At 42.9% G+C, this 25,366-nt stretch overlaps 1 protein-coding gene across 7 annotated transcripts in view; it reads left to right on the forward strand.

The window, feature by feature from the left end:
* The window catches only part of ERG (ETS transcription factor ERG), a 156,456-nt gene that overhangs the window by 101,435 nt on the left and 29,655 nt on the right, over positions 1 to 25,366 (forward strand). For all 7 annotated transcript variants that reach the window (XM_052794529.1, XM_052794528.1, XM_052794527.1 and 4 more), the window contains one exon: positions 14,828 to 15,045. In XM_052794529.1, coding sequence (XP_052650489.1) covers positions 14,828 to 15,045 — 218 coding nt within the window. The remainder of the gene's footprint in view (positions 1 to 14,827; positions 15,046 to 25,366) is intronic.

A 25,366-nucleotide genomic window follows, 5' to 3' on the forward strand; every position in this document is an offset into this window, starting at 1 on the left:
TTGAACAGATGCCTAGTTCAAACATGGATACCTGAGACTGGGCACCTACATGTACGTGTGCATTGTAATTATTTGCTTGACTTGCAAATGTATTGAACACCCACAACTACAAAAGCGTCATTAACTGGATGTGTTCCAGGTGAACTGGATGATATATTAAGAAAATCCTAAGACTTTCCTTGGTCAAATTCCAATCTTCAGTCTGTCAGGCTCTCAGAGGGAAAATAAAACATAAAAAGCCCACCTTCCTGCTCTCATGTCAAGTGCTCTTATTAACTTACTGCTGCCTTTGGATTACCTCAGCTGGTGGCAGCTCCTGACATTATCAAAAGCCAAGTCCCAACATTGCAGTAGGGCAGGAGGATTCTGCGCATGAGGAGTGGGAGCCATCTTCCCTTTGGTGGGACGTGCTGTGTTAGGGAATTTGCCCCAGCAGGAGCCTGCAGGGCTATTCCCTCTCACCCTGCACAGGGATCTATAGCAAAGTGGGTTTGGGGCTGACAGGGGAGTGCAGGAGGGCACCGTCAGTATTGCACATTGCATTTGCTCCTGCATGTTCTCCCCACTGTGAGGTCCAAGGATGGTTCTGGGCAGTCAAAGGGCATCTAAAAGTGGAGCGATCCCTCCAGTTTCCCCCTTGCCACCATCGTGTTGACACAGAGAGGGAGATCAGCTAGAGCAGAGCCAAAGAAAGCAGCTGCAGAAGGAGCCCGGACAGGGATGAGTCATTTGTGTGGTGTTAGCTGGGTTTGCTCCAGACTGTGCTGAATAGCTCTTTGCTTTTCCGTCCCCCTTCCTCAGTCTTTTCTCTTCGCCTCCACTCCACTTCTTGCCTGCCATGCGTAGTAGCCTTTCATTTTTTATTATCTTCTGTGTAGCTCATTCAAATTGAAAAATAACCTCTGGCACAACTGACAGTCACACTGGCCACCCTACGCACTTAACTTGTGCTTTGTATCTATTTCCCTCAACTTGTGTCCCTTCTGCATTAGCTGCAACTATTTTGTGACAAGGTCTATCTACTGCTTTGACTTAGCTCCGTGCCCAAGATAGCAGAGCCCATTGCTTTCTTGCATCTAGCACTGCATAACATTCATGGTTAGTAAATACTATTGAGGCATTTGAGCGGTCCTTTTTGCTGCAGTACTATAACAGTTTAGAAGTCCACAGTAGGAAGTCAGCACATCGTGACATGAGTGTTGCCCCATATCTCCTTCTCTGTAAAGTACACCTTTCATGGTAACGCCAGGTCTTGCTGACACATGGTAGTGCTTTGGACTGTGGGTTTTAATTGCAAGTGACTGCAGTCTGTGGTTTTGCATCCTTTATCAACAGAAAAAGGAACTTAACCGCATTTTTTCACTGCAAAAGCAGTGTCTCCCTACCCAAAGATTTCAAAGCTGGTGAGATTCTTGATTTGGGGAAAAGCATTCCAGTTGTTGTGTTGATTCTACAAATGTTTCTTTCTTACTTGCATAATTGTCATGGACAGCAAGGCTGAAATAATTTGTTCCTTACTTACTTTTATTCCTTCTTTCTGCTTTTATAACCTTGACAAGCCAAATATGGAAACAGGATTTTAAAAGGGCACGGTGACATTTATCATTGACTTTTATCACATGTGTCTCAATGAGGGGTATGCATTATACCTATGGGAGTTTAGTGTATGAGTTTTCTTAGTTTACTGAATACCAGGAACTTTGGAGATTGCTCAGGTCAGCCAGGAACTAAATCAACATGATCTTCTGGTTTTCCCTTCTTACAGAATGACATGTATCATTTTGCTTTATTTAGTCCATGCTTTCATTTTATTAGATTGCAGAGAAGCATAAATGGTGTCTGTTTATGTTCCTCACTGATTCAACCTGAAATTATGACCAAGTATGGCTTGAGTAGTCTATAAAAAGATATGGTAGTTTCTGGCTCTCAGACATGTAAAGGTGTTCCTGGAAGCTCAAAACCCAGAGTGCAAATCAGTTAGCCTTCTCGATGATTTTGAAACCTCAAATCCTTTGAAATAGTTGGCAACTTGCCTGTTGCATATTTACAGTTACACAACTCTTCCTCTCTGTGACTTTTAAAAGTTCCTCCTTCCTTTTTTCTTTAAGTCCCTTGGCAGCATCAAAACAGCTTGTCTCTCTCTCCCCCCCCCAGCCCTCCCCCTCTAGCTCTCTCTCTCCTTGGTGTGGCACATTGTTCTGTGGAAATGGGCTGTTTTGAGTTCACACTTTGTTTTCCTGCTGTTTTTCTGGGAAGCTGGACGTGGCACAAAAGATGTGGGAACAGCTTGTAGGAAATGGGTTTGTTTGGGGAAACAATAAAAGAGAAACAGCCTGCATACCTCTCCTGTATGTTTGAAGGCATAGCATACAGTGTATAAAGACATTTCAGGGGTCATTTTTCAATACAGTCCAAAGAAAAGTAAATCAAAATCTTTTCTTTTATCATACCTTAAGCTTTGCATCCACGCAGCTTCATTTCATATAGCAATGCTTATTAGACACTTGGTCTTATTAGTGAGGTATGGGGAAAAGCGTCTTAATGGTTTCTATTGCTGTGGTAGATGCATATCTGAGGGTTCTGGACTTGAGATTGTCTTCAGTTGCATTGACTTTCTCAGTTTGCTTTTCATCAATGGCAGCAGGTGGTCTTTTTTGTCCTTCTGCAGCTAATGTTGGTGTCATTGAAAAATACAGTCAATATCAGAGCTGCAGGGCATGGTTTTAGTAAGAGCCAAAGTGTTGGTATTCACTAGTTCAGAAGAGATACTGCTACAGGGTAAAACTGCAGGATTTTTCTTGTCGCCACATCAAAGATATCACCACGTGCATTTTCCTTTTCTTCTTCACATGTACAATTAAAAATGGGCCACAACCTCTTTCTGCTGCATATGACATTCAGCAGAAAGCACGGTCACGGAGCCACAAGTTGCATGATAAAGATAAAGGTTGAATTTGTGAGGTAGTTATCCTAAAAAAGGGGAAAAGAATGACAAAAGTTCAAAACTTTCTGAAGTAATTGTTTACATTTTGTGATTTTGGATTGGCAATTTTGTTTAGAAAGACATAGCTTAAATTAAGTAATAGGAACTCAGTTTAAAAGCAAAACCACAGGTATAATTGGGATTAAATTTTTTTTACTGTCACAAAGCAAATTTTTTTTGTGTATGTGAGGGTTTCTTTTTGTGGTTGTTCTGTTTTGTTTTGTGCGGGGACAAAGTACATTGACTCCAACATTTGTCTGTCATAGGTATGAAACAACATTTTTCTTCTGATCCCTTGGTTTGGCTACCTCTAACTGCAATATATCAAAAACCATACCAGTCTCATTGACCGATCTCATAGTTAACGTTTGAGCTAAAACAACAATATCTTTATTTTATACTGGTTCAGCAGAGCAGGTTAAATATGCTTAAACATAAGCATGCGCTTAACTTTATTGTTATTTTACTAAGCACTCTGCTGTGTTAATCTTTGCACACACAGAAATGACTTAATACTGTGACATTTAACCCTGTATTAATTTCATTAGTCACGTTTTGTGGCAAATGACTAAAATAACGTGTGCTGAAGCATGAATCAAGATATTCATTATAAACAATTGTAGGAAAGTATGTTAGGCTATACACTGTAAAGGTTATCATGACAGGAAGTCATATTTTACCTACAGAGTGGGCATACTTGGAAAGTTCATTCTGAATTTAGAAAGACTACCCATCTGAGCAATATTCCATATGCTTGTAAAATGGGGAGTACTATGAGAAGCATATAATACTATATATGTATATATTCAATGTATATATGGAAGATTCAGAATAAAAGGTGGCTGAGGAAAAGGAAGTGGGAATAATGTAAACAAAAGACTTTCTGTTACAATGTTGTGCAAAAATGGAGAGCCCTCTTAATGTGGGTGCATTTTTAAAAAGCAATAGCAATTTGCATTTTAATTCCAGTTATCTAATGCAGAGAAGTCAGTAAAAAATATCAAGTTAAACACATTTGGAAGTAAATAAAAACATCCGTACAAATAAAGATGGCTTAAGCAGTGTTTGCAAAAGCTGTCAAGCAAGGAAATTACTTTAATAAGTGTTGGATGAGATAAGTGTTCTCTAAATAGGAAGGTGAGAATTTTAAATGTGTATGAAGGTAAACATAGGGCAGCATCTGAGACCTTGTCGGCCTGATGCAGCAGGCAAGAGGATCTCCAGCTCCAGGGAGTCCCTGAGGAGGAAGCTGAGCTGCAGGAAAGCAGCTCTGCAGATGCCCAAGAACGGTTCCCCCTCCCTGTCCGTAGGCTGATGGCCATGCCTGGCTGCTGGTTTGAGAGGCCCAGCCAGATTTAACGGGTAACATGCCTAGTGGACACCCTTTTGTTTTCCCACAGTCTCTTTGGGGTAGCTAATATTACATTTGGAGCTAAGACCCCCCCTAACTGCAGTCTTTCCAACCAGAAAGTGAGTGACCCACTCATCACACCCACATGCACACACACGCACACACGTGTGCGCACGTGCACAAACACCACACACAGAGGCACTACCGGGAAGTGATGGGTCACCTAGAACTTCAGTTCATGGCCATCGTCCAAGTGTTATTTCCCTAATGCTGTTAGGCATTCATAAAAACCAAAGGTTCATTGGAAAGGAAACTAATTTGGATGCTCTTTTCAGTTTTGCCCCTAATTTTTAATCCTTTCATCAATGCAATGTCTGTAAAGGTCTCTTCATTCCTTCCTATACATTTCTCATCACTTTGCTGATGAGTTTGTCTCTGGTACGTAGTATGCCTTAGAGAAAAGTATTTTAAGGCCTGAATTATTTTTACTTTAAAATTTGTTCAGAGATTGAGGATGAGATTATCTAAAAATGTGTGTGTATACATATACTTATGTGTATATGCATAATGGGCATATATATTACATATACAAATATGTATGTGGTGGGTCAACCCACCACAGTTAACAAATACTAAACTTAGTATAAATGTAATGTATAATCTTGTAGTTTTGGCTAAATGGTAGGAAAAGGAGCTGCAAATGTTACCCTTTTGTGATAACACTGGACAAATCTTTTGAATAAGGCAGAAAAAAATCGTGTGGTATCTTTATGTTAAGAACTTTCTCAATAGAGTTTCCAAAACCGGAGTACCAGGGCAGTTACCATGTTCAAGCAAAGCCTTTAGTTCTGGGCAGGTGTCTAACTCCAATAAACACACAGTAATTCTTGAAGACATCCCATTCAAACTGCTGGGCTACCTGTGATGCCAAAGATTTTAAGAGAAAACATGGAAAGGATAGGATTGCATGCCTACAATGGGATTGGTGTGTTGGTTGTGACAGCTTTTTTGGTCCGAAGACTCTTTCCCAATATCATGTTGATCTATTAGCAAAAGTTCATAGCAGGTGTGGCATGCAGCCTCAGTTCACTTCCGATTGGGCTGCGGGCCACTTTACAAACCTGCCACCTGTTTTGCCAAACAAATCTTAGCTTGAAAGATTGCCGAAAAAACCCCCAGATGTTTATATTTTTTAACAAAGTAGAAGGTTGGCTGCTCCTTCAGTTTGATAAAGTCCTATACTAGAAAAGCAAGGTAGAAGCAACAGGCTAGCACTGGGCTGAGGCAGAAATGAAAAGGAGTTTTATATCCCAGTTTTCCCAGTTTTCTAGGCATTTTGAAGCCCTAGAAGCTAACAGCCAAGCATGAAGGAGGAAAAAACTTCAAGCTTTCAAAGTTCATAGTTGACAATACTATCAAGATGAAAAGGAAGAAAAGTCTATTGTATTGACTGAAAAAATAGTCATTCAAACTTCAGTGTTATAGCTCTTTATATGGATGGAAGTGCTAAAATAAGCATACAAAGCTACAGTTTCTTTAAAAATCAGTATACAATATACAATCTGCAGGATACAATTGTATTGTTTTTAGCACTGGTGAATTAAGGTTGACATAATCATTCAGAAATACATATTCTGAGCGCAACCGATCATTGTGCTGCCCCAGCCCTGCAGCCACCTAACCCTGTTCATTCAGCTGCTGGTGCAGTAGATAAAACTTGGTGTTGCCTCAGCCTTTAAGTAGTTTACCAGCACTCTGCTCATGCAGAAGGAAGAACAGAACCAGACTCATCACTGTGTGGCACTAGATTGTCTGCTTTATTCCCTAGACTTTTTGATACAGTCCTGTGAATTTTGATGTCCGCTTTCATTCAAAAGCCTGGTGCCGTTCTTCGGTGGTTGTGCATGGGCAGAGCTGCTTCCAAGCATACCCCTCTTGAAGTCACTCAGGCATTGAACATGCGCTGAAGCAGATGCAGGATGGAGACTTTCATCACTGCTTTTGAACAAGCCCACTGCTTTGCTTAGATGGTGTCCACGGCCAGTGACGTGTATGAAAAAGTTTCCTGTTTCTATTTATTAACTCTTGGTTTGGGGTTAAACTATTCATTTGTATTTTACTGTAAGGTAAAGACTGCAGATGAAATAATTGATTGTGAAATGGCAGCTCTTTAAATCAGGTGCTCATGGACACTTCCTGATCTCTGGAAGTCAGTGGTTCATCGGCTCTACTTGGTGTGATAACTTTAGTGTGTGAGATGCAGGGTAGTCCCAAATATGGCATGGAGCTTGATGTGAGGGAGATATGTTTTCTAAGCCAACACCCATTTTTAGTCATTCTTACCAAAGTTTCCCCATCTGCAATAGTGGAATGGTGATTTTTTCTTATTTTATGAAGCCCTTGGAGACCTGGAGTTGAATGCCTTGTGCTAAAAATACTACCCTGTGATGAAAGGAGGTGACAAAAATAGCTTGGGCAAAAATAGGGTTTGCTGACATTTCAGGAATGACAGTCTATATATTAGAAATTATGATAAAGCACCACAGTCTACATTTGAATTTATAATGTTTCAGAATTTGTTCATTAAGGCACAAAATGTTAAACCTTTGGGCTTACCCATGAGGCCTCTGTTCATATTACTAGTCCTAGTGAAGTCAGGATAATGACTGACTTACTTACACAGAGGGCTACAGGGTCAGTCCTTAAACATCTGCTATTGTTTCCCAGAAAGGAATCTAGCCTGCAATTTCATAACATCATTTTGATGGATGCTTGATTATTCCTTTTTTCAAGTGGGACTGCAGCAGTGGCTTTCCTTTGCTTCCAAACATCCTTTGTATTTTTCTCAGCAAGAGGTGAAGATATCAGATAAGTGGCAGCACCGGGCCTGTGTTTGGATTAACATGGACTATCCAAGTGCTCTTTGCAAATAGGTGGAGGATGTTAACTGAGCTGGCAATAAGATTCTCATGGGTGGAGGTGAGGACAACATCTGTCTTTCCTATCTTGTACTTGCCAAGGCTTTTTGTTGTTCCTGAACTCTCTCATGAATATAATATGTGGATTTTTGTCTGATCTAATGAATCCAAGACTCAGAGATTTAGAAGGAAAACATATTCCAGATGTCTGCTGCAATTCCTGACTCAGGTGACTGCATTTTAAATAGTAACCTTTTCCAGTATGTTCCACACACCATATTGAATATCTTGAGAAACCACTTCTTTTGCGAATGGTCAGAAGAGAGTTGTAAGAGCATCATGATTAATAAGCTATAGCAAGGCTAAAACATCAATCATTTGTCTTCTGTTTCACTGATTTTTTCTGGATGCAATGAATTCAAGGCTCAAAGACTTGGCTTTAAAGCAGGACTGCAAATTTAGGCTAGAAGCTCTTTAAGCAGTTCAACCACAGCTTGTTTTATCGTGCAGTGATGCCTGTTGCAGACGTGAGCAGAGCGGAGCAGAGTTTCAGACTGGAAGACCGCCTGCTGCTCTGCAAGGTTCTGGTGTCCAGCCTCGCGTGTGCTCTCTGTTCCAGCGTGGAAATGACATTCCTGGCCTGTTTGAAATTAGGCTTTCACTCCAGATAAACGGCTTCCTAGAGCATCAGAAGATGCAGCCTGAGGATGAATAGAAAGAAGAGTGGCAAGCGAGAAGAGTGACTTGGTAAAGTCTGGAGCGGCTGTACCAAGGTGCATACTGTGTGCTCTCTTGCACACTTTCACCTGTTCTTTCTTTCAGTTACAATTGTACGTAATCCGACTGCGCACATTTTCAGTAACAAATGTTGTCGTGTGTACAAGGGATACTGGGTGCAAAAAAGCATGGAAACACTTAATAGAGCTAATTGTATGGTCTTAATCGGAACAATCTTCCCTCAGAAAATGCAGGTCCTCTCCAAATAAAACTATTTATTAGAATGTTTTAACATCTGCAAAACACATGCCAATGCATTACAGTTCATCCTTTTAATAAACGTTTTGGTGAAAGTTTTCATATAACAGCTTTTTGTCTCAATTAAAATGAAAATAAGTCCCAGTATGTCAGAATTCTTCACAGAACAGAGAATTAATTTTTCTGACCAACTGTAGACATCCAACAAGTGATAGGAAACAGCCTATGTCTGAATGGATTGTGGCTGTGTGTAGGTCTAAGCTTGTGCTTACATATATATTCTCATGAAATCAGATTAGAGAAGTAAAAGTTGTTTACATTAATGAGGAGAAATATCATAAAACTGGTGTAAAAATATAGATTATATAAATGCAGTGACATATGGCAGAGCTAATTAAAAGTTTTCAATTGCAGCGTTATTGCAAGTCCCTCATAGTCAAGGGTAACAGGTCTGTTTTGGAGTGCGGGAGTGCTCACTCCACAAGATGACTCCCCAAGCCATAAATGCATTTTACTGTCTGCAGCATCTCTCAATGTGCAATGAGGGTTGTTGCTGCATTTGTGTCTCCTCATGCATCCTCCTCTCTATGTGTAGTTCTTGCCCAGTGTCCTACTGGTTTGTGGCCAATGTTTTTCATCATACTGGTGTGCTATTGCCTGCGAGGATTTTGACAGTGCTGGCCAGTAAGTTCTTGACTTTCAAAGTTCTTGAAGCATTTTTTTGAGCAGCAAATCACTTGACAGATTTTGGATAGCCAATGGGGATAAAAAAGTTCTACTAAACCTTTTCTGTTATAGGGATTAAGCAATAAACCATGGAAATATTTGAAGAAATGAAAAAACCAGAGCTGAATATTTTGAGATATACGTATATACACACACATACAATGAGTGTACTACCTGGAGACATGATTCAATTTGATTGCCATACAAATGAATAGAAATGGTGTCAGGTCTAAAGTGGAAGCTGGGTTGATGACATGGAGGCACAGTGCACTAATATATTTCACGCACAAGCCAGCATGTTCCCCAATCAGAATTACCTTGAGAAAAAGCATTGCCAGGTTAGAATGGCCTCCAAAGTCTTCTAAAATCCTGCTGCAGTATTTTTTCCCCAGTAGTCGTCAGCACAAGGAAATTATGCTAGACAACTGCACACCTTATTGTCTTCTTTAACCATTTCTTAAGTTTGATAAAGTTTTAGGAAAAAAAAATATTTTTCCTTAGTTCCTGACATTGCATATAAAGGACAGGCCAGCTTGCATATACTTCTCATGATGGGAACTACTTCAATCACATTTCCTGTAACTTCATGTTTCTAGGCCAAGTAATCTTGCATTTGATTAAGTAAACACCTTTGTCCTAATGACTTTATGCCTACTTTAAAGGCGTTGCTGCACCTATTGTTCTACAAATTTGTCAGTCTGTTATTCTTTTTTTTTTTTAAACTTATCAGTGAAGTATAAGTCAAAACCAAATAGAGAAGACATTTTGTTCTTTTATCATTAGTACGGAAAGTCCAAGTGAGAAGCCAGGTTTTTCATAGTACAAGTGATTAAAAAAAAAAATCATAATGCAGGAACAGATTTTTATGTTTTGCTGATGATATCATGAGAGGAAGTACGTGGAGAAAGGAAGATGAACTAAGAAAATCTGTGTCCAATATTGACCTCAGATAATATTCCCAACAGCTCTACTTCACAGACTTGCATGAAGGACCTTTCCCACTTGTCACTGTAAGCGGTATGTGTTGCTTTCTTCATATTACATTACCCCAGACACTGGTTACTAGAAATGAAAGGCTTCATTTCTGAGATTTCACGAGAATATGTTATTGTCCTGTGAAATTGAGGAAGATGACCCATCCACTACTAAAATTATTTCCATAAAGGTACAAAACTTGGCAAGATTGAAAGGAGCTTTATAATGCATCTATTTTATAATATTTATTAAGGTTTACCTTGGTTTATCCCACTTACTGTTTGATGTTGCCAGACTGCTTTAGAAACAGCATTAATATGGATGAGAAAAAAAGATCAACATGTAAATGAGTAATGAGGAGTATTTAGTACAAATAAAACTGGCATCCATATGTATAAAAACCTTTGCCAAACATTGTCAGTATTAATAGTTTTGTCTATGTCTGTATGTGGCCAGATCATGCGGCTATTCTTCATGATGGTGAAAGCTGACAATTTTTGTATTACATTTGGTCCAGGAGCTTGCATTTAGAATTATAGCAGAAAGCACATTTTAAAGTCCCTGTATTTAAGAAAGAAATACTCACACTGCTTTCTGTCAGCTGTTCAGTAGTTTGCTGTTAGAGCCTTCCTTTCACAGCTTACGTAGGGTTAAGGCTTGAAGGCTTTAATTGGTAAAGAGAAACCAAGGAAAGACAAGATGAAATGATGCAGGCAAGGAGCAGCTGAAGGACAATTTCTGTCTGTTTTGGGGGATACCAAATTATGCCCGTTATCACACATTCTTGTATAGCTGAGAAATGCTTCACATTTCTTGATGCTACTTCTATGCTTTCCCACAGTATGAGTTTCACATGAGGTTGTGTCGGGTTGTATGAGCTGATTGTTCAGCATCACTATGTCTTGCAAGGTCAGTGAATTCATAATAAGATCACTGAGAGGAAGAAAGGCAGCAGTTGCCAACCCTGGACACAGAACTCCCACCCGTGTGTTGCAGAAAACTTTTCCCTGTGTGTGAGGATATGCAAGGACCACATATATCACCTGTAGTGGTTGCTGGTAAATTGACATCAATGGTCCTGGCTGCATTTGAAGGAGAGGACAGTAGGTATGACTGCCTGAGTCCTGGCTGACAGGAGGAGTAGCAGAACAGATGCTAAACATAGTTTCCATGTTTTCCACACTGAAACCTCAATCTCACTTATGTGCAAGAGGAGAAAAAAGATGGTTAAAGAGGAAGTATGGCTTATTCTAGTTTAGACCATGTTCTTTAGTTATGCTGACTCCTCAAAATTATGCAAAAGCTTAGATGGCCAGTTCAGCTTTTTTAATGTGCTCAAGGGAGGGGTGATACGTGTCCTACTATCCTTCAAGACAGGCCAGCAAAGATCAGTGGGGACTTGGAGTAAAATATCAGAGATACTCACTATCACAGAGTACACGTTAATAAGCCTTCCTCATAAGGACCAACCCAACAGTGTGCAAAGTTGGCAGAAACTCAGTTGTTCCTACAGAGCCTTTACAGACCTGTCAGCGTGCACTAACTGATAACTAGCAGGATGGAGTACAGATGAGTGTTTGCTATTAAATCAGAACAAAACTCTAGCTAGCAAATTGATCTGTTTTTTTCCATGAATAACTAGGCATTTTTTCCTGAAATGTGAAGTCTGAGTCTGTCTCTTGAGTTCATTTATGCTTGTCTTGGTTTTGCCATAGTCTTTTAGATATTCACACAACCCTTATTAATTGGGCTCATGTTTCCAGCATTTGCTGTCCTCCTCAGGAAGTTCAAATATGTGTGATTTCCCTCTTTGTGCAACATAATAGGCATCCATAGCACAAGCAGTATTTACTGTCATTAGTAATGCCAATAAACAGAAAACCCATAATTTTTTTGTTTACATTTATACTTAACATAAGTATTCATAAATTAACTTACATTAGGTGGAGTCAAGTTTAATAGGAACCAGAATGAATTTGCTTTGTTTCACTTGTGTGTGGGAGGATGAGAAATATATCCATTAGATAGTGTTTGATGCCTGTTTTGAAAAGGTCTATTCGTAAATGGTTTACAGAGTAAAATAATATTCTGCCTGTTGTATTTGCAATCTTGTACCTGCTTTCTCATACATAATTCACGCTTTCATGTATTTACTGGAGCTAGCTCTTCCAAAATTAACATTTCATTACATGTTTTATGGTTCATGTATTAGCTCTACAGTGGGGCAGAAAAGAGGGAACTATTCAGTAAATAGTCTCAGGCGTGGGATGCATTGTGATCTCCTGGCCAGGTTGTGTGTGTGTGTATACATGTGTGTATATATATTCATGAAAAACTCTCATAGAGTGCTGAGAAATAACTTTTTATTTTCCTTCTAGTGTAACATTTTCTTTCTTTAGTTCTTGTGATATGATCCCTGCTACTTTATTATCCAAGCACACAAAGTGCCCCTGCTGTCTCTCAGCGCAGTGTAGCCAGGGAGCAATCTTTGGGGAGCAAGGGACCAGCAGCCATCTCCCCCCACACCTCCTTGAAAAGCAAGAGCTGTCTGCAGGCTTTCCCAGAAATGGCTCATCAGAAAAGCTTCAGACCACCTACAGCAACAGTTTTTAGCAGGCCAGAGACCCACAGGAGACTGAGAGGCATGGCAAAAAGGAGAGGTGTTATTCTGGCAACCTTCTGTCTCGCAGAAGTGTGTTCACACCCCCAGAGACCCAAGAAGCAGCAGTTTGGTAGCCGGGCACAGGTTGGCAGAAGAGCGTGGAAAGCAGGTGTGCTAACTGGGGAGTTAATATTAATGGCGATAGCCTGGTGGTGACCTTTGCACTCAAATGACATCTGAAAAGTGGTAATGAAATGGTGTAGGTCGCTGTCTGAATTTTGCTTTCTGGCCTGTGCCGGGAAGCGTTAGTGTTAGTGATTCAATCACGAGTCTTGTGGCATTTGGAGGGCTGCTTGAGATCCCATTTCCCAAGTCCAGAGATTAAGGGGTGATCTCAATTTTCATGAGAAGTAATAAGTAGAAAGTGATGTTCCAGCCCTTGCGGTTGCAGAGAAAACTATGAATATTAGCAGAGTGCACCCCAAGGTCTCACAAACCAGGCATATAAAAAGAATGATAAATATATACTTCCTTAAAATGAACAGATGCAACTGCTGATCTTTAGGGCAGCATGCGACTGCTGGAGCTTGTGCAAAGCCCTCTTCCAGCAACCGGGGAAGGTAGCAGCCTGCAGGCAGCTGCCCGGCTTCCCGGAGCCGGAGGACTCCCATCTCTCTGTCACACGTCCTCCTCTGCTGACAGGGCCACGCGGTTTTATTGTCCTCCGGTCGGCCGTCGGCAGCAGGGCTGGCGGCAGAGCGGGCCCACACACGCTGCCTCTGCCTCGCGAGGGTGCGGTCGCATGCGGAGCACCCTGCCCCGAATCCGGCTCAGGCTCCCCCCCCCGGCACCCCCAGCCTTGGCCCCCGCGCCTCCAGCCATCGCCAGCTGGCCGCCTCCGCCGCTGCTGTCATCTGGTGCGCTGCACGCCGAGCCTCCTCCGCCAGCCCCGGGCAGGGGCTCGCTCCCCGGCTGCCGGCGGGGGCCACGTGGAGGGGAGGGAGGTGCCCGGCTGCACCCCTGCTCCATTTTGCTCTCAGGGCAGAGCCGTAGTGCCAGGGTGGGAGGAGGGCGTCACGCTTCGGGTTACTGTCCATTTACACCCGTATGCCCCACCTTCACCCTAAGTAGCCCCTGGAGAGGGGGGCTTTCCTTGGAAGGCTGGTTTTGGGGGGTGGTTTCCCGAGCCTGTGCGGTGCTGGGGGCCAGCAGGAGGGTGGGAGCCCAGGCAGGCTCCCGTGGCCGGGAAGCCTTGGCTTAGGCAGGATGGGTCCCTTCAGCAGCATCAGCCCTTCCCGCAGCTTCCCGACGTGCCCGGTGGGCACGCTGTCTGCCCGAGCCAGGCCCGGGCACCACCTCGCTCCCATGAGTTGGGTCCAGATAATGTGGGGAAGGAACTGGTGTCAACACGAATGCGTGGCGGTGGGGAGAGAGGGTGGCCTTCACTCCCTCTGGCGTCTGTCTTGTCTCCAACCAGCCATGATGGCAGCCGCCCTGCCCCATGATGGCAGGTGAACCCTGCCGCCCTCAAGGGCCGTAACCGAAGTACTGCCATGGCGAGGGAAGGTGGCCAGGGAAGCCCTTCCCACAGTGCCAGAGCGGGATGCCCGGCCAGGCAGCTGGCCAGAAAGGGTTGCCATGGGAGAGAGAGAGAGAGAGAGGTGGCTGGTGGGCCTTGCTTTCCTCTTGGGGCTGGTAGCGGGCACCTCTGCCAAAGCTGGCGGCGGATGCTAGCAGAAAGAGCAGGGTCCATGGACTGGAGGTTGCGCCCAGCTGTCACGGCTCCCTGTCCAGAACGGACTTGGCTTCGGTCCCAGAGGAAGGAAGAGGAGCTCCCAGTGAGTCAGCAGGGCCTGGCTTTCTGTCGCTCCTTGCAGGGGCAGTTAAAGCAGCCATGGCAGCTTGCTTATGCCCCCGGCAGATCTGGCCCTCTGCATCCCTACCTGGGACATGAGAGGCCCGAGCTTCGCTGCCCGTCCTGCCCTCTCCTCCCTCCCAGCTCCTGGCCACTATTCCTAAGTGTTTGGTAGTGTGTGTTTGTGCATCTTCTCAGCCCATGGTGGGAAGGGTCTCCCCAGGGGAGAGGTTGTCCTCCCACCATATGCTGACGGTGTGTCTGGCACCGTGGGTCCTCACCTCCACCAACAGCAGTGGCGTGCCTAGAAAGTAATGAGCCTTTAAGCAAGTGACTGGCTGTTCATCTGCTTGTGAGATGGACAAGCCATTTTTTCCTTCGGGGATATTGTAATATCTGCTCTGACACACGGTTGCGCTGACTTCTCTTCTCTGGTTTGCAGGAAGCGTTATCAGTGGTGAGTGAAGACCAGTCCTTGTTCGAGTGTGCCTACGGATCGCCCCACCTTGCGAAGACAGAGATGACGGCCTCCTCCTCCAGTGAATATGGGCAGACATCAAAGATGAGTCCACGTGTTCCCCAGCAAGACTGGTTATCGCAGCCGCCAGCCAGAGTCACCATCAAGATGGAGTGTAACCCAAACCAGGTTAATGGGTCAAGGTAATAAGGCCAGTGTTACAGTGGCTCAAGTACACTTTTTCTTGTGATGGGTATAGCTCAGTTGTCTATATCTGTGAATCTAGCACCATTTTAGATGCCCCAAGATATCCCACCTGGCCACCAACTGCTGCCCCAGAAGCCTACAGGTCTCCTGTACATTGTGGGTCACACTTGCCAGCTACGTTCAGGTGTTATGGAGGGTCTCAAATGGTGCTACAGGCACAGCCTTCTCATGAGCTTGTGCAATACCTGTCTGTGTTTCCTCTGACTGTAGATAATTTTGGATGTGAACTTGCATTGCACGCTAGGTGAAAGAGCATATATTAAAGTTAGCAAAATGTGAGTTTGCTGTATTCTGAGGCAGCACCATTGATCCATCTAGGGGTGTGGCATATGTGATCTAATACTCAATGGAAGTTGTCAAAATACAGTAATTTGGGCAGTTGCCTTTGCTCTAAGTATAACCAAACAGAGAAGCATAGGAAGTAAATTCTTGTAATGACAGAGGGAGTGAACTATTGATCTTTACTTTTATATTTACTGTAAACATAGTGCCAAAAAGCATAACCGTGGAGTTGGATTTAAGAAGACCTCACACTGAAGAAACAGCATATGTATGGAGGCAAGCAGGGGAGTAGAAAGGAGCAGGAGAAGAAATGACTCAGCTCAACAGGCAGTAGCTACAGCATGTCAGTGCATTAATTGTTGTCTTGGGACTTTTTTTTATGAATGTCACTGTGAAGGAGAATTGTATCGATTAAGTTGAAAGAGTAATGGAGTAGATTTGTGGGTATTGACTGGTAGCTCTCCCAAGCATAGGACCACTCTATGGGATTTCTTCCATCTGAAAAAGCACAATGAAGATTTTTTTTTTTTTTTCAAGGAAACTATCCAAACAAGTGCTTTCCTGTTTAAAATGCCTCACTGTCAAAACAGTTTTCCTTTGGTGTTGCTGAAGGGCAGAGGTCCAGAAAGTCGGTTGCTCACAATTGCTGATGATGTACCAGTGAAGACTGCTTCACATCTCTCTGTCACAAACACATGCCTACTAATCTCATCTCCCAGGATCAGTTGTTTAGAAAAACCTCAGCCATGGGCACTGTGGTTACTGTTCACACTTGCTGCATTAATGTGATGAGCACCACAAGCAGGGCAAAGTGGTCTGACAGCTTATCACACCTACACCTTTCACTGGTAAGGATGGAAATTGTGCTGAAGTCAAATCAGAATTTCCAGTGAATAGTCAAAGATTTACAGCCTGGGGGGGGGGGGGCATGCACTCGGGTTGGGGGGAGTGCTTGCCACCCATGTCTCCCCAGTCTAAGGTATGTTCACCTTGTATATGGGAACTCAAAATACTTTCCAGGGATGGATAAGCATTCAGAAGCCTTGAATTAAACAGGTGATTTGGACATATCTTCATAGAGCCTATCATTTCTCCTTCCTTTATGCTATTTTCTATTAGTGTGTGCATGCATTGAATCATTTAGGGTGATACTCTGGCTACCTGCACAGTCAATAATCAGGAACTGACTGCTGGTTTAGGCTGCCTGAGTTGTCCTTTGTGAAGAGAGCTATCTGCCCTTTCCTTCAGAGGTATGCTGGTCTCCGCCCTATCTGCGTAAAATGTTTGTGCATACGGTCTGCACTGTTACTGGCAGAACAGGCATCTACTTTTGCAAGGATATATAATCTGAGCATTGAGGAATTGTCTTAAAATCAATCTTTTTTGATTAGTCATGAGGCATAATTTTGACTCATACTTTTTCAGCGGAACTGTTAATTGTTGTAAAGATGTGACACCCAGGAGTTGCCAAGGCGTCTGGAACCCCAGTGACACACTTTTGCACCATCCTGACCACCTTTACCACCGTTACAGAAATAAAGAGATGAAAAGAAGGAATTTTATGTGCCTCTTCTCTAAAAAAACATCATTAGGTCTACCTACTCCATCATTTGGACTTGGATCTTAGTGCAAATCAGCTGAGCAGCACATGAAGACTAAGTTCTTCATTTTTCTCTGGACAGCATCACTCAGAGGTGCTTAACGTGGCCATCATTAGAAAATGAACAGCTCAGCAGTGGCCATTCTTTCCCAATATGAACCAGCATGTGAGCTGGCACATGGGCTATGCTGCTGGAAGAGGCTGTACAGGTTACTACTCTGAACGTTTTTGATCAGAACACTGGTTTTCTAAGGGGCACACTCTGGCTGAAAATATAATGGGAAGAAATGGAATTCTTTCTATATTAAAAATAACCTGCAGCATTGGAAGCAGGGTTTCGTTTATTAATCTTGAATTTGACAGCCTCCCCAACTGACAGAGCAATGCAGAGTTGCTAACTGGAGGAAACAAGGAAAATTCATACTTCACTGCAATTTCTAAGACATGACATGCTGAAAAAGAAACAAAAAAAAATCACTTACAGACTACCAAAGAAAGAATAGTTTAACAGAACAAAAAAATTTTCATGCATATATTGCATGCTTATCCTTAACACGCATACACACACACAATATTATTGTAATTAAAATACACTGTTTATTTCATCAGGGAACTGTTATGCTGTAAGGCCTAACACATGCCTGAAAAAATAGATCTTAGTATTACACTTCTACTGGAGAACTAACATTGCAAAGTAACAAGCATAAATATGTTGTGGCATTTCTAAAATTCACATACATGTGTGTATGTAATACGTATAGTGTTATTACACTTCAGGAACTGGAATGCTTCCTAGTATGTGATATTCCTGCCAGCTGTAGAAGAAAGTGCGTTTCACTCAAGCCTTGCATAAACTGAAATTATTTATCAGTAATAAATTATTCCTAAATAATCATATCAAATATTCTGATATGATACTGATTAGTACTGTCAATATGGAAGTCACTACAGGTCAATGCAATATATGCATCTCCTACAAATCTGAAACCCATTTGTTCCTTCCTCAAGTCCTGCTAGGCCTTTGCCATTTGTATGTTGGTGTTTTCACTGGTTTCCTGACAGATTATCTGCTGCTCATCACATATATAGTATTGGCCACACTATATATGCACAGATTAGTGGTAGCCTGCCATTCTGTAGGTTACTTTGCATTTTCTTTTCTGCAGAAGCCTTCCCCACCTTGCTCATTTGCAGTCCATAAATTTATTTCCTTAAATGAAAGGCTCCGTTCTTAAAAATGCTTCATATGTTAAAAATTAACACATGCAGTAGCTACAGAGCTTGGAGCTGCTTTTCATTTTTAGTAAAACTGTACCTGCTCTGTTTATACCCACTTTAAAATCTGCGTTGTCCCAAAGGAGTCTAAAATACCACAGCCACATTGCAGAGCCGCAGAATTGCTGCCCTTAGAATCTCCAGAGTATCCTCTGTAATCGTCTTCCTACGTGGGAGCCTGGGTCAGAATAATACGATGTAAAGAGGATGCAAAACAGGGTACCAGACCCCACAAAGTGGTAACCAGAGAATAGTTAGCATTGCAATTTTTTGCTGTCCAGCTCTCCCTTCTCACTGTGTTAGACTGCTTCCTGGCCATATATTCTGTCGTCTGGAAGGGGGTATAAAATTTTAGGAGCATACTGAACCCCTGACACATCAACAATTAAGTACCCACTCAGAACAGAAATGTACTCACTCTGCTAGGACTTTCCCCAGACATACTTTGGCTGTAATTGCCCTACATTAAATGTCAAAACATAACAGTCTCAGAACTGGCATTCCTGTGAATACCAAAGAAATAACATTAGAATGAAATTAAAGGGTTATTTTCAGTGTGCTGCAGAGGGATTAGCTACACAGTTTTCTTTAACAGTAACAGTATTTTTAAAGCTAAACCCTGTGGCAGAGCACCAGAAAATATAGCCTAAGGGCCTACCTTAAATTAAATAAAGAAAGAAATGTTTAAATTAAAGCTGTCATTTACCTTGCTGCTGTTGCATATATAATGCAGATTGTCACAGGTGGTATCAAATTGAGTTTCTTCAAATCCATTGTGTTGGTACAGCCATTATATTTCTTCCAGGTACATAAATCTAATGAGACCTTTTGTGCCTCCACATAGTCAATCTTTCACCTGAATGTAATAATATCGTTTCCTGCTATTTAGTGCTCTTGAGTCAGACCAAAAGATTCACCCTGTTATAGTAGGGCACTATAATATAAATCTGGAGATTGCATTTGTCATACTGTTACTTACTTTTCTGTTTATTGTTCTTTACATATTTTATCAAATTAAGTATGAGCAATTCCATTACAATGAATGAATGCAATTCATGCATTTAGGGTGAAATTCACTCCTGTGAAAATGCTCTCATGAGGCCCTAGGTACTGCTTAAACAACATTTAAATCCGTGGATTGCTTAGTGGTCTCTGAATACACTCACCCACAGGACTCCACCATGCCCATGGGTGGGACTATACAAAGGTAGCTTGGAAGAACTACATTTACTGGTAGGTAATCAATCTTTTTAAGGAAGGCTGAAGTGGAACATAGAGTCTTATTGAGGCCACAGATAAATTTCACTTGCCATAAGCAGTGTGGTGATTTCATTGAAAAAGCGTTTTGAAAGTTAGCTGCAGTGAAAGCACAGCAGAAGTTTTCCAACATCAGCTTGGCTGATACAGAAGTTTTAAAGAAATGCCAGAAATAATTAGTCGTCATTAAGATTTAATCATGTGCAAAATATTGATTTAAGTGCTACCAACTGTTGCTTGAAAACCATTTGAGAATGAAATTCTCACTTAATACATCGTTTGTGCTGGCTCTTTTGGGAAATACCATTTTTCTTTGCATGTTACTGTTCTAAATTTTCATCAAATAGCCTCTGTACTAGCTGGGTTGAGTGCATCTGACACACAGGAGGACTTTTCAGAGTCCAGAGTGACCTCAAGTTTTTGTTTGTTTTTGGGGGTTTTTTTTTGTTCCTTTTCCCCTTGATGTAATGTCTCCTAAGTGGTAGCTATTTTGTGCTATACAAATCAGTTAATTTGAATGGGTAGCACTTCAGGTATCTTGTGCAGTCTAGCCATGTGCCAGCTGATGTGCCCAGCCTCTAAGGAGGGTGCATTCATCAATATAGGGGCTCTGTATTGCCACCACAACAGGACCATCATGCTCCTAGGATTCAGGCTGACGTGCATTAAGCTAGATGAGGCATCTCTGCATTATGCTTCTGTCTGTCGTATGATGCTGGTAGAGCTAGTTAGAGCGTCTGCACATCTTGCCTTTGTCCAATACATGAAGAAACAGAGTTGGTCTGCAGTAATCACCCTGACATCACTTGTTTTTCAAGGGCATGGCTTTTTCCATCGCTGGAGCACAACCCCGCGGCTGAGGCTAAGTGCCACCCCTTCCACATCTGGTGGTGTACCACCGGCATGCAGCCCTGGTATTCTTGGTAAACCTCAGCTCAGACTAAACAACAAGCGTGGTCCAAAACCCATGGCAGTCAATGGGTCTCTCTCCTCTGTCTCCAACAGGGCTTGAGTCAGCCCCTACGTCAGTCCACAGCAAAGCTGGGAGATCTGTCTTAAGAGGATGACTTTCCTAATGCAATTATTGGAGCTGCCTATATAAAGTAACATTAATCTGGGGCAAAAAGATGTGGTGTTAGTTATCCCAGACTGATAATCTTTTTTCCCATTCACTGGGTAGTTGGTGGAGTGGCTGCCTACCAAACTGGAAAAAATGCAAATTCAGGATCTTCTCCATGTAGGGCTTTATGTGTGACTACTTCAAGAAGTTCCTCTTCGCTCTGAAAATCCACCAGTTTAACATTAGTGAGAGTGTGTGTGTGTGTGTGTGTGTGTTTGTGTGTGGGTGCATGGTTTGGCTCTGTTCTTGAGGCAAACATGTTGTCAAGGAGAAAAACAAACCCAGCTCAGCACTACTATAGCTACCATTTTGCAGCTTTTTGGGGTGTGCTGGGCTGGCAGGTGCTAGCTAAGAAGCTTTCCACTCTGGGATAATGTGTTCATTCATAATTGGCATGGTTACATTTTGGATTGACCGCTGGTGCTTAAATTGTGTGTTTAGCTTCAGGAGTTTAAGAGGGAGGTGAGGATAGCCAGAATTTCAAAAGTGCTAAGCAACCAAAAGCTCTCATATGCGTAGTGAAATATAAAATTAGTCTTCAAATAACGACATAGGACCCCACAAGAGTTATGATCACTGTCATTATTTATGACTATTGCTATCGTTACTGCTTTATTTCCAGTACAGTATTTACTGTGTCTAGAATGTTTAGAGCCAGTGATTGTAGTGTTCCGCCAGGCTGGCACGGCACAGGCACTGTCAGTAGGTAGGTTGTCTCTGACCCAGTGCGTTTGCAGATGAGTCTTCTCCTTTTCCCCCTTCATTAGTAGGTGTTTTATTTTGATCAGGGTAGTATCAGTGGGGCTGTTCAGTATTTAAAGGTTGAGAATAGCATTTTAAGACAAAGCAGAAGGTAAGAAAAAAGAAAAGTGGCTAATAGTTGGCTTTACCATTTCACACCTGTCAGCCTCACAGCTCGATAATGCTAATTACGAAAATCAGCAGACATTCCACAGACACGGGGGATTATGGTTTCCATATAAGATGTCACTTATGTTTATGCCTGGCATGCTCTACTTTGCTAACTTTCTATATGATCCCTGCCCACAAAAGAAGGCATATGTGGTTTGGGAAGGGCCCTGTCTCCTGGTATTTCATATTTTACGAAACCACAAATACAACAGTCTTACAAGCTCTTGAAATAAAATACAATTTGAGAAATGTAATCCATTACCATTATAATAGAATTTCTATAAAAATAATAAAAGAAAAACAAGAGAAAATAGGTCCTGAAAGTTATAGGCCAACTGGGAAGTCATTGTGGCTTTGGCCTAGCTATCACCATGTCAGACTTCAGCCTTCTCCCAGGCAGCAATCTAATTGTAAATTATGTATATACAGAACATCATTTCTTAGCTTTGGCTTTTAGTGACCCCCTTCCCTTCTTTCCCTTTCTTCACTCCAACCTCACACATAAGAAATATTGAAGTGTTTGCACTAATGGAGAAATGACAACGTGCAGTCAAACTTAAACCAGCTGTTTCCCCACACTGTGAACACAAAGAGCCAGGCTGGTAATATTTATAGCTTGACTGGCCTCTAGTGAGCCAGACGCTGACTGCCTTAATTTGCCATGATGGCCCTAAGGCTTGAAGCAGCTGTGGACTTGCAAGATAGCTGGGGAAAGTTAAGCAAAAAAAAAAAAAAAAAGAAAAGATTGTTTCAATTAGCAAAAGTTATTGTTTGATTGAAAATGAATGGCTGCTGCGCATACAACTCAATAAACAAGCATCTTTTGTTTTGCTTACAGAAAGCCAGCAACGTTGCATGTGTTGGCATGTGGTGTTTGCTTTCTGCTTTCGCTGGAGGAAGGAACCGGAGGCACCTCTACGTGCCACGCTGTGACATCTCTGAGCGATCCCTGGGCCGGCCCCATGCAGCCCTGAGCACCTACCCAGCCTGGGGCACCCCACACAGCAGTGTCTGTCCCTGTTTTGGACACTGTGGGGGTGCGTTAGCATGGGGCTGCCCCAATCCCAGCCCCTCCGCAGCCCTGGTCTGTTGGGGCTGTTGAAGACCATTTTGGTTGCCCCTGAGTAGCCCCACATGGAGCAGTGCACTCCCATGACTGCGTGGCTCAGTGAGGACTTCAGTTTTCCTTTTTTCTTCTTTTCTTTTGTCTTCTTAGGACTGCTTTTGACACTCACCTTATAGCAAAGCTAAACAGACTGTCACCATGGCTTCAGCGTCAGTTTAAGCCAGCTTTAGTCAGCGGTACAGGTCCCGAGGGGCTTCCCTCCCTTCCACAGACCTCGGCAGCTCGCTCCCACCCTGGCCGTCCCTTTTCCTGTGGGCGAGCATCGCCTTCACACAGCCGCCCTATGTGGGTGGGGGAGTGACTCAGGTTATAGCTAAGCACTGAGTTACTTACCCACCCACCCATTTATTTACTTATTTGCGTACTTGCTGGGGAAGCAGCTCCCCAGCCCAGTTCACTCAGCAGTTGTGTGAGAGCCTGTGTGAGCACCCTAGGGATATTTCAAACTTCTGGCATTTTAATGCCTCTGTTATGCTGGAATCCTCTGCAGGGAATTTTGCACTGCTTTCACAAGAAGCCTTGGAAGGAAAAATAAAACCTGTTTTTCTTTCAGCAGGTTAAGTGTGGTGGTGCTCCCGCAGCAGATTTAAGGGCAGGTGCCTGCACAGGAGCAGAGGGCTTGGTGCGCTTGCAGGGTTTGGCCTGGTGTATGCACAGAAGAAGCCGGGCAGCCGCCTCCAGCTGCGGTGCTGGGTGATGAGCGTGCATGGTGGAAACTGAGCTCTGTCAAAACAAGCGTTGGGGCCTCTGATATCGCTTTTCAGAGTCTCACTTAGCACTCATGGGGATCACCGTTGGTGCCAGGGAAGCAGCCCCTGGGGCTCTGCAAAGCTTCTGGTGCAGCCACACTCCTGCTCCGGTGGCTGGGGAGCGTGGGCTCCTTCTCAGCAGAGATGGTCGGGCTGTCCCCAGTGATTGCTGCCAAAGTGGAACCCAAAGGGTTCCCCGCAGGACCCCTCTTTGCATGTCACTGCTGTGGCAGGTCTCAGCAGATGTGAATCCCACTGATTCAAGAAGAGGAAGAGGGTGTAGAGAGGGGCAGGGAAGAGAGTTTAGAGCTGCAGCTGTGTAACCCTTTGAATTGATACTGTGGACTAAAGTATGTCAGGTGTGCTTTAAGAAACAGCAGTGTACATCAAAGTAAGAAATCTCAGGGAAGTTTTGGGTTTTCCTTCGTGGGCCACTTTTTCAGTGACAAACCATTTTGTGGGGGGAAGTGCTGACCAAATCCGCTACAACTTGAGTAGTTGCAGTGAATGGAGATGAGCCTGAGCATGCTTTGCAATACACTCAGTATGAGTGGACCTTTGCGTGATGTCATTTTGGCTAAATATAAATTTACATACATTGGCCCAAATTATCTGAGGGAGCTGGCTTTGCAGAGTTCTCCCTCTTGTATGTAAGGACAGGGTGGGGACATCGCAGCCCTGCTGGGGCCATTCCCCTCTTTCTCAGATCACTGGCATTACGAAATGGGAGAGGAGAGGTGAGGAGAGGAATCTGTATCCTGTAGGACAGTGTCATGGTTTGTTCGCCAGAGCCTCACAGAAGAGAAGTTCCTGGTAGCTCAGCGTGTCCTCTGACCTGACCAGCCACAGGCTGGATGGGGACCATGCACAGAAAACTCTTCAAAGATATCCTTACACCGCTCTACTCTCCTGAGACCTCTTTTCTATAAGTAGCCTCTGTAAGGAAGTTATCCAAGCTGTGCTTATTAAATAAGCTTATAAAGTTATGTAGATATTTGGAGAATACAATTTTTCTCATTTATTCCCCTCTGAAATTCAGAAATATTAAATAGAGGGGTTTATATTATGGGAATGTCACAGAGATCATGTAAAATTTTGCTCATTCCTAATCTGTGTTTCTCTGGCACCTTGCATTTTGACACAGCACAGGTGTTTTATGTCACATGGGGAAAATAGTAGCATAGCAAAGAGGAAAAAATGTGTTTCATACACTTATTTATGAACTACATCTGCTTTCATCAGAGTCAATGGTTGGCAAAACTCCAATCGGCTTCAGTAGGAGTGGGTGCTAAATTTAACCGTCAAATCAGCTTGATTCTAAGTAACCCTGAATAAAGGTGAGGCTTCCAGGTCCAAGATCCCATGGAGAAATACTTTCTTCAACAGACATTTATCAGCAATCAGAGTTGAATCAGCTCAGGACTGGACAAAGTGCTCTTGGGTAGCATGATTGTAGTCTTTCCACTTTTTTTTTTTTTTTTGGTAAATTCCAGGTGTAACACAGTGTATTTACAAAGAGTAAAAATAACATGCAGCTGTGAAGAAAAACATCTCAGGTTTCATTTCAGACCTGGAGCTGAGGATGAATCACTGCAAAGCTGCACCCTTTACACTGGGCACACTTTCTGAAAGCTGCTTTTCCACTGCCCCTGCTCCCCTGGTGGTTCAGAAATAAAGCAGACTCACAGAAAGCGCCTAAAAAAAGCCTTTGCAGACAATCACTCTCTTGTTGTTCTGGGCACTAAAAATACCATTTTCTAGTGTCTGCTTGCATTTTCAGTTTTGCTTTCTATACTGTAGAAGTCCGTTCCAGCCATTTGAATTAAGCCTTGGTTCAGTGGTATGCATAAACACACGCTCAATTTGAAGTACCTGAGTAGTCCTGTTAGCTCCCATGGAGCTGCTTACATGCTTGAAGTTAAGCATGGTCTTAGAA

Source organism: Harpia harpyja, chromosome 8 (genome assembly GCF_026419915.1).
Source record: "Harpia harpyja isolate bHarHar1 chromosome 8, bHarHar1 primary haplotype, whole genome shotgun sequence".
NCBI classification, from domain to species: domain Eukaryota; kingdom Metazoa; phylum Chordata; class Aves; order Accipitriformes; family Accipitridae; genus Harpia; species Harpia harpyja.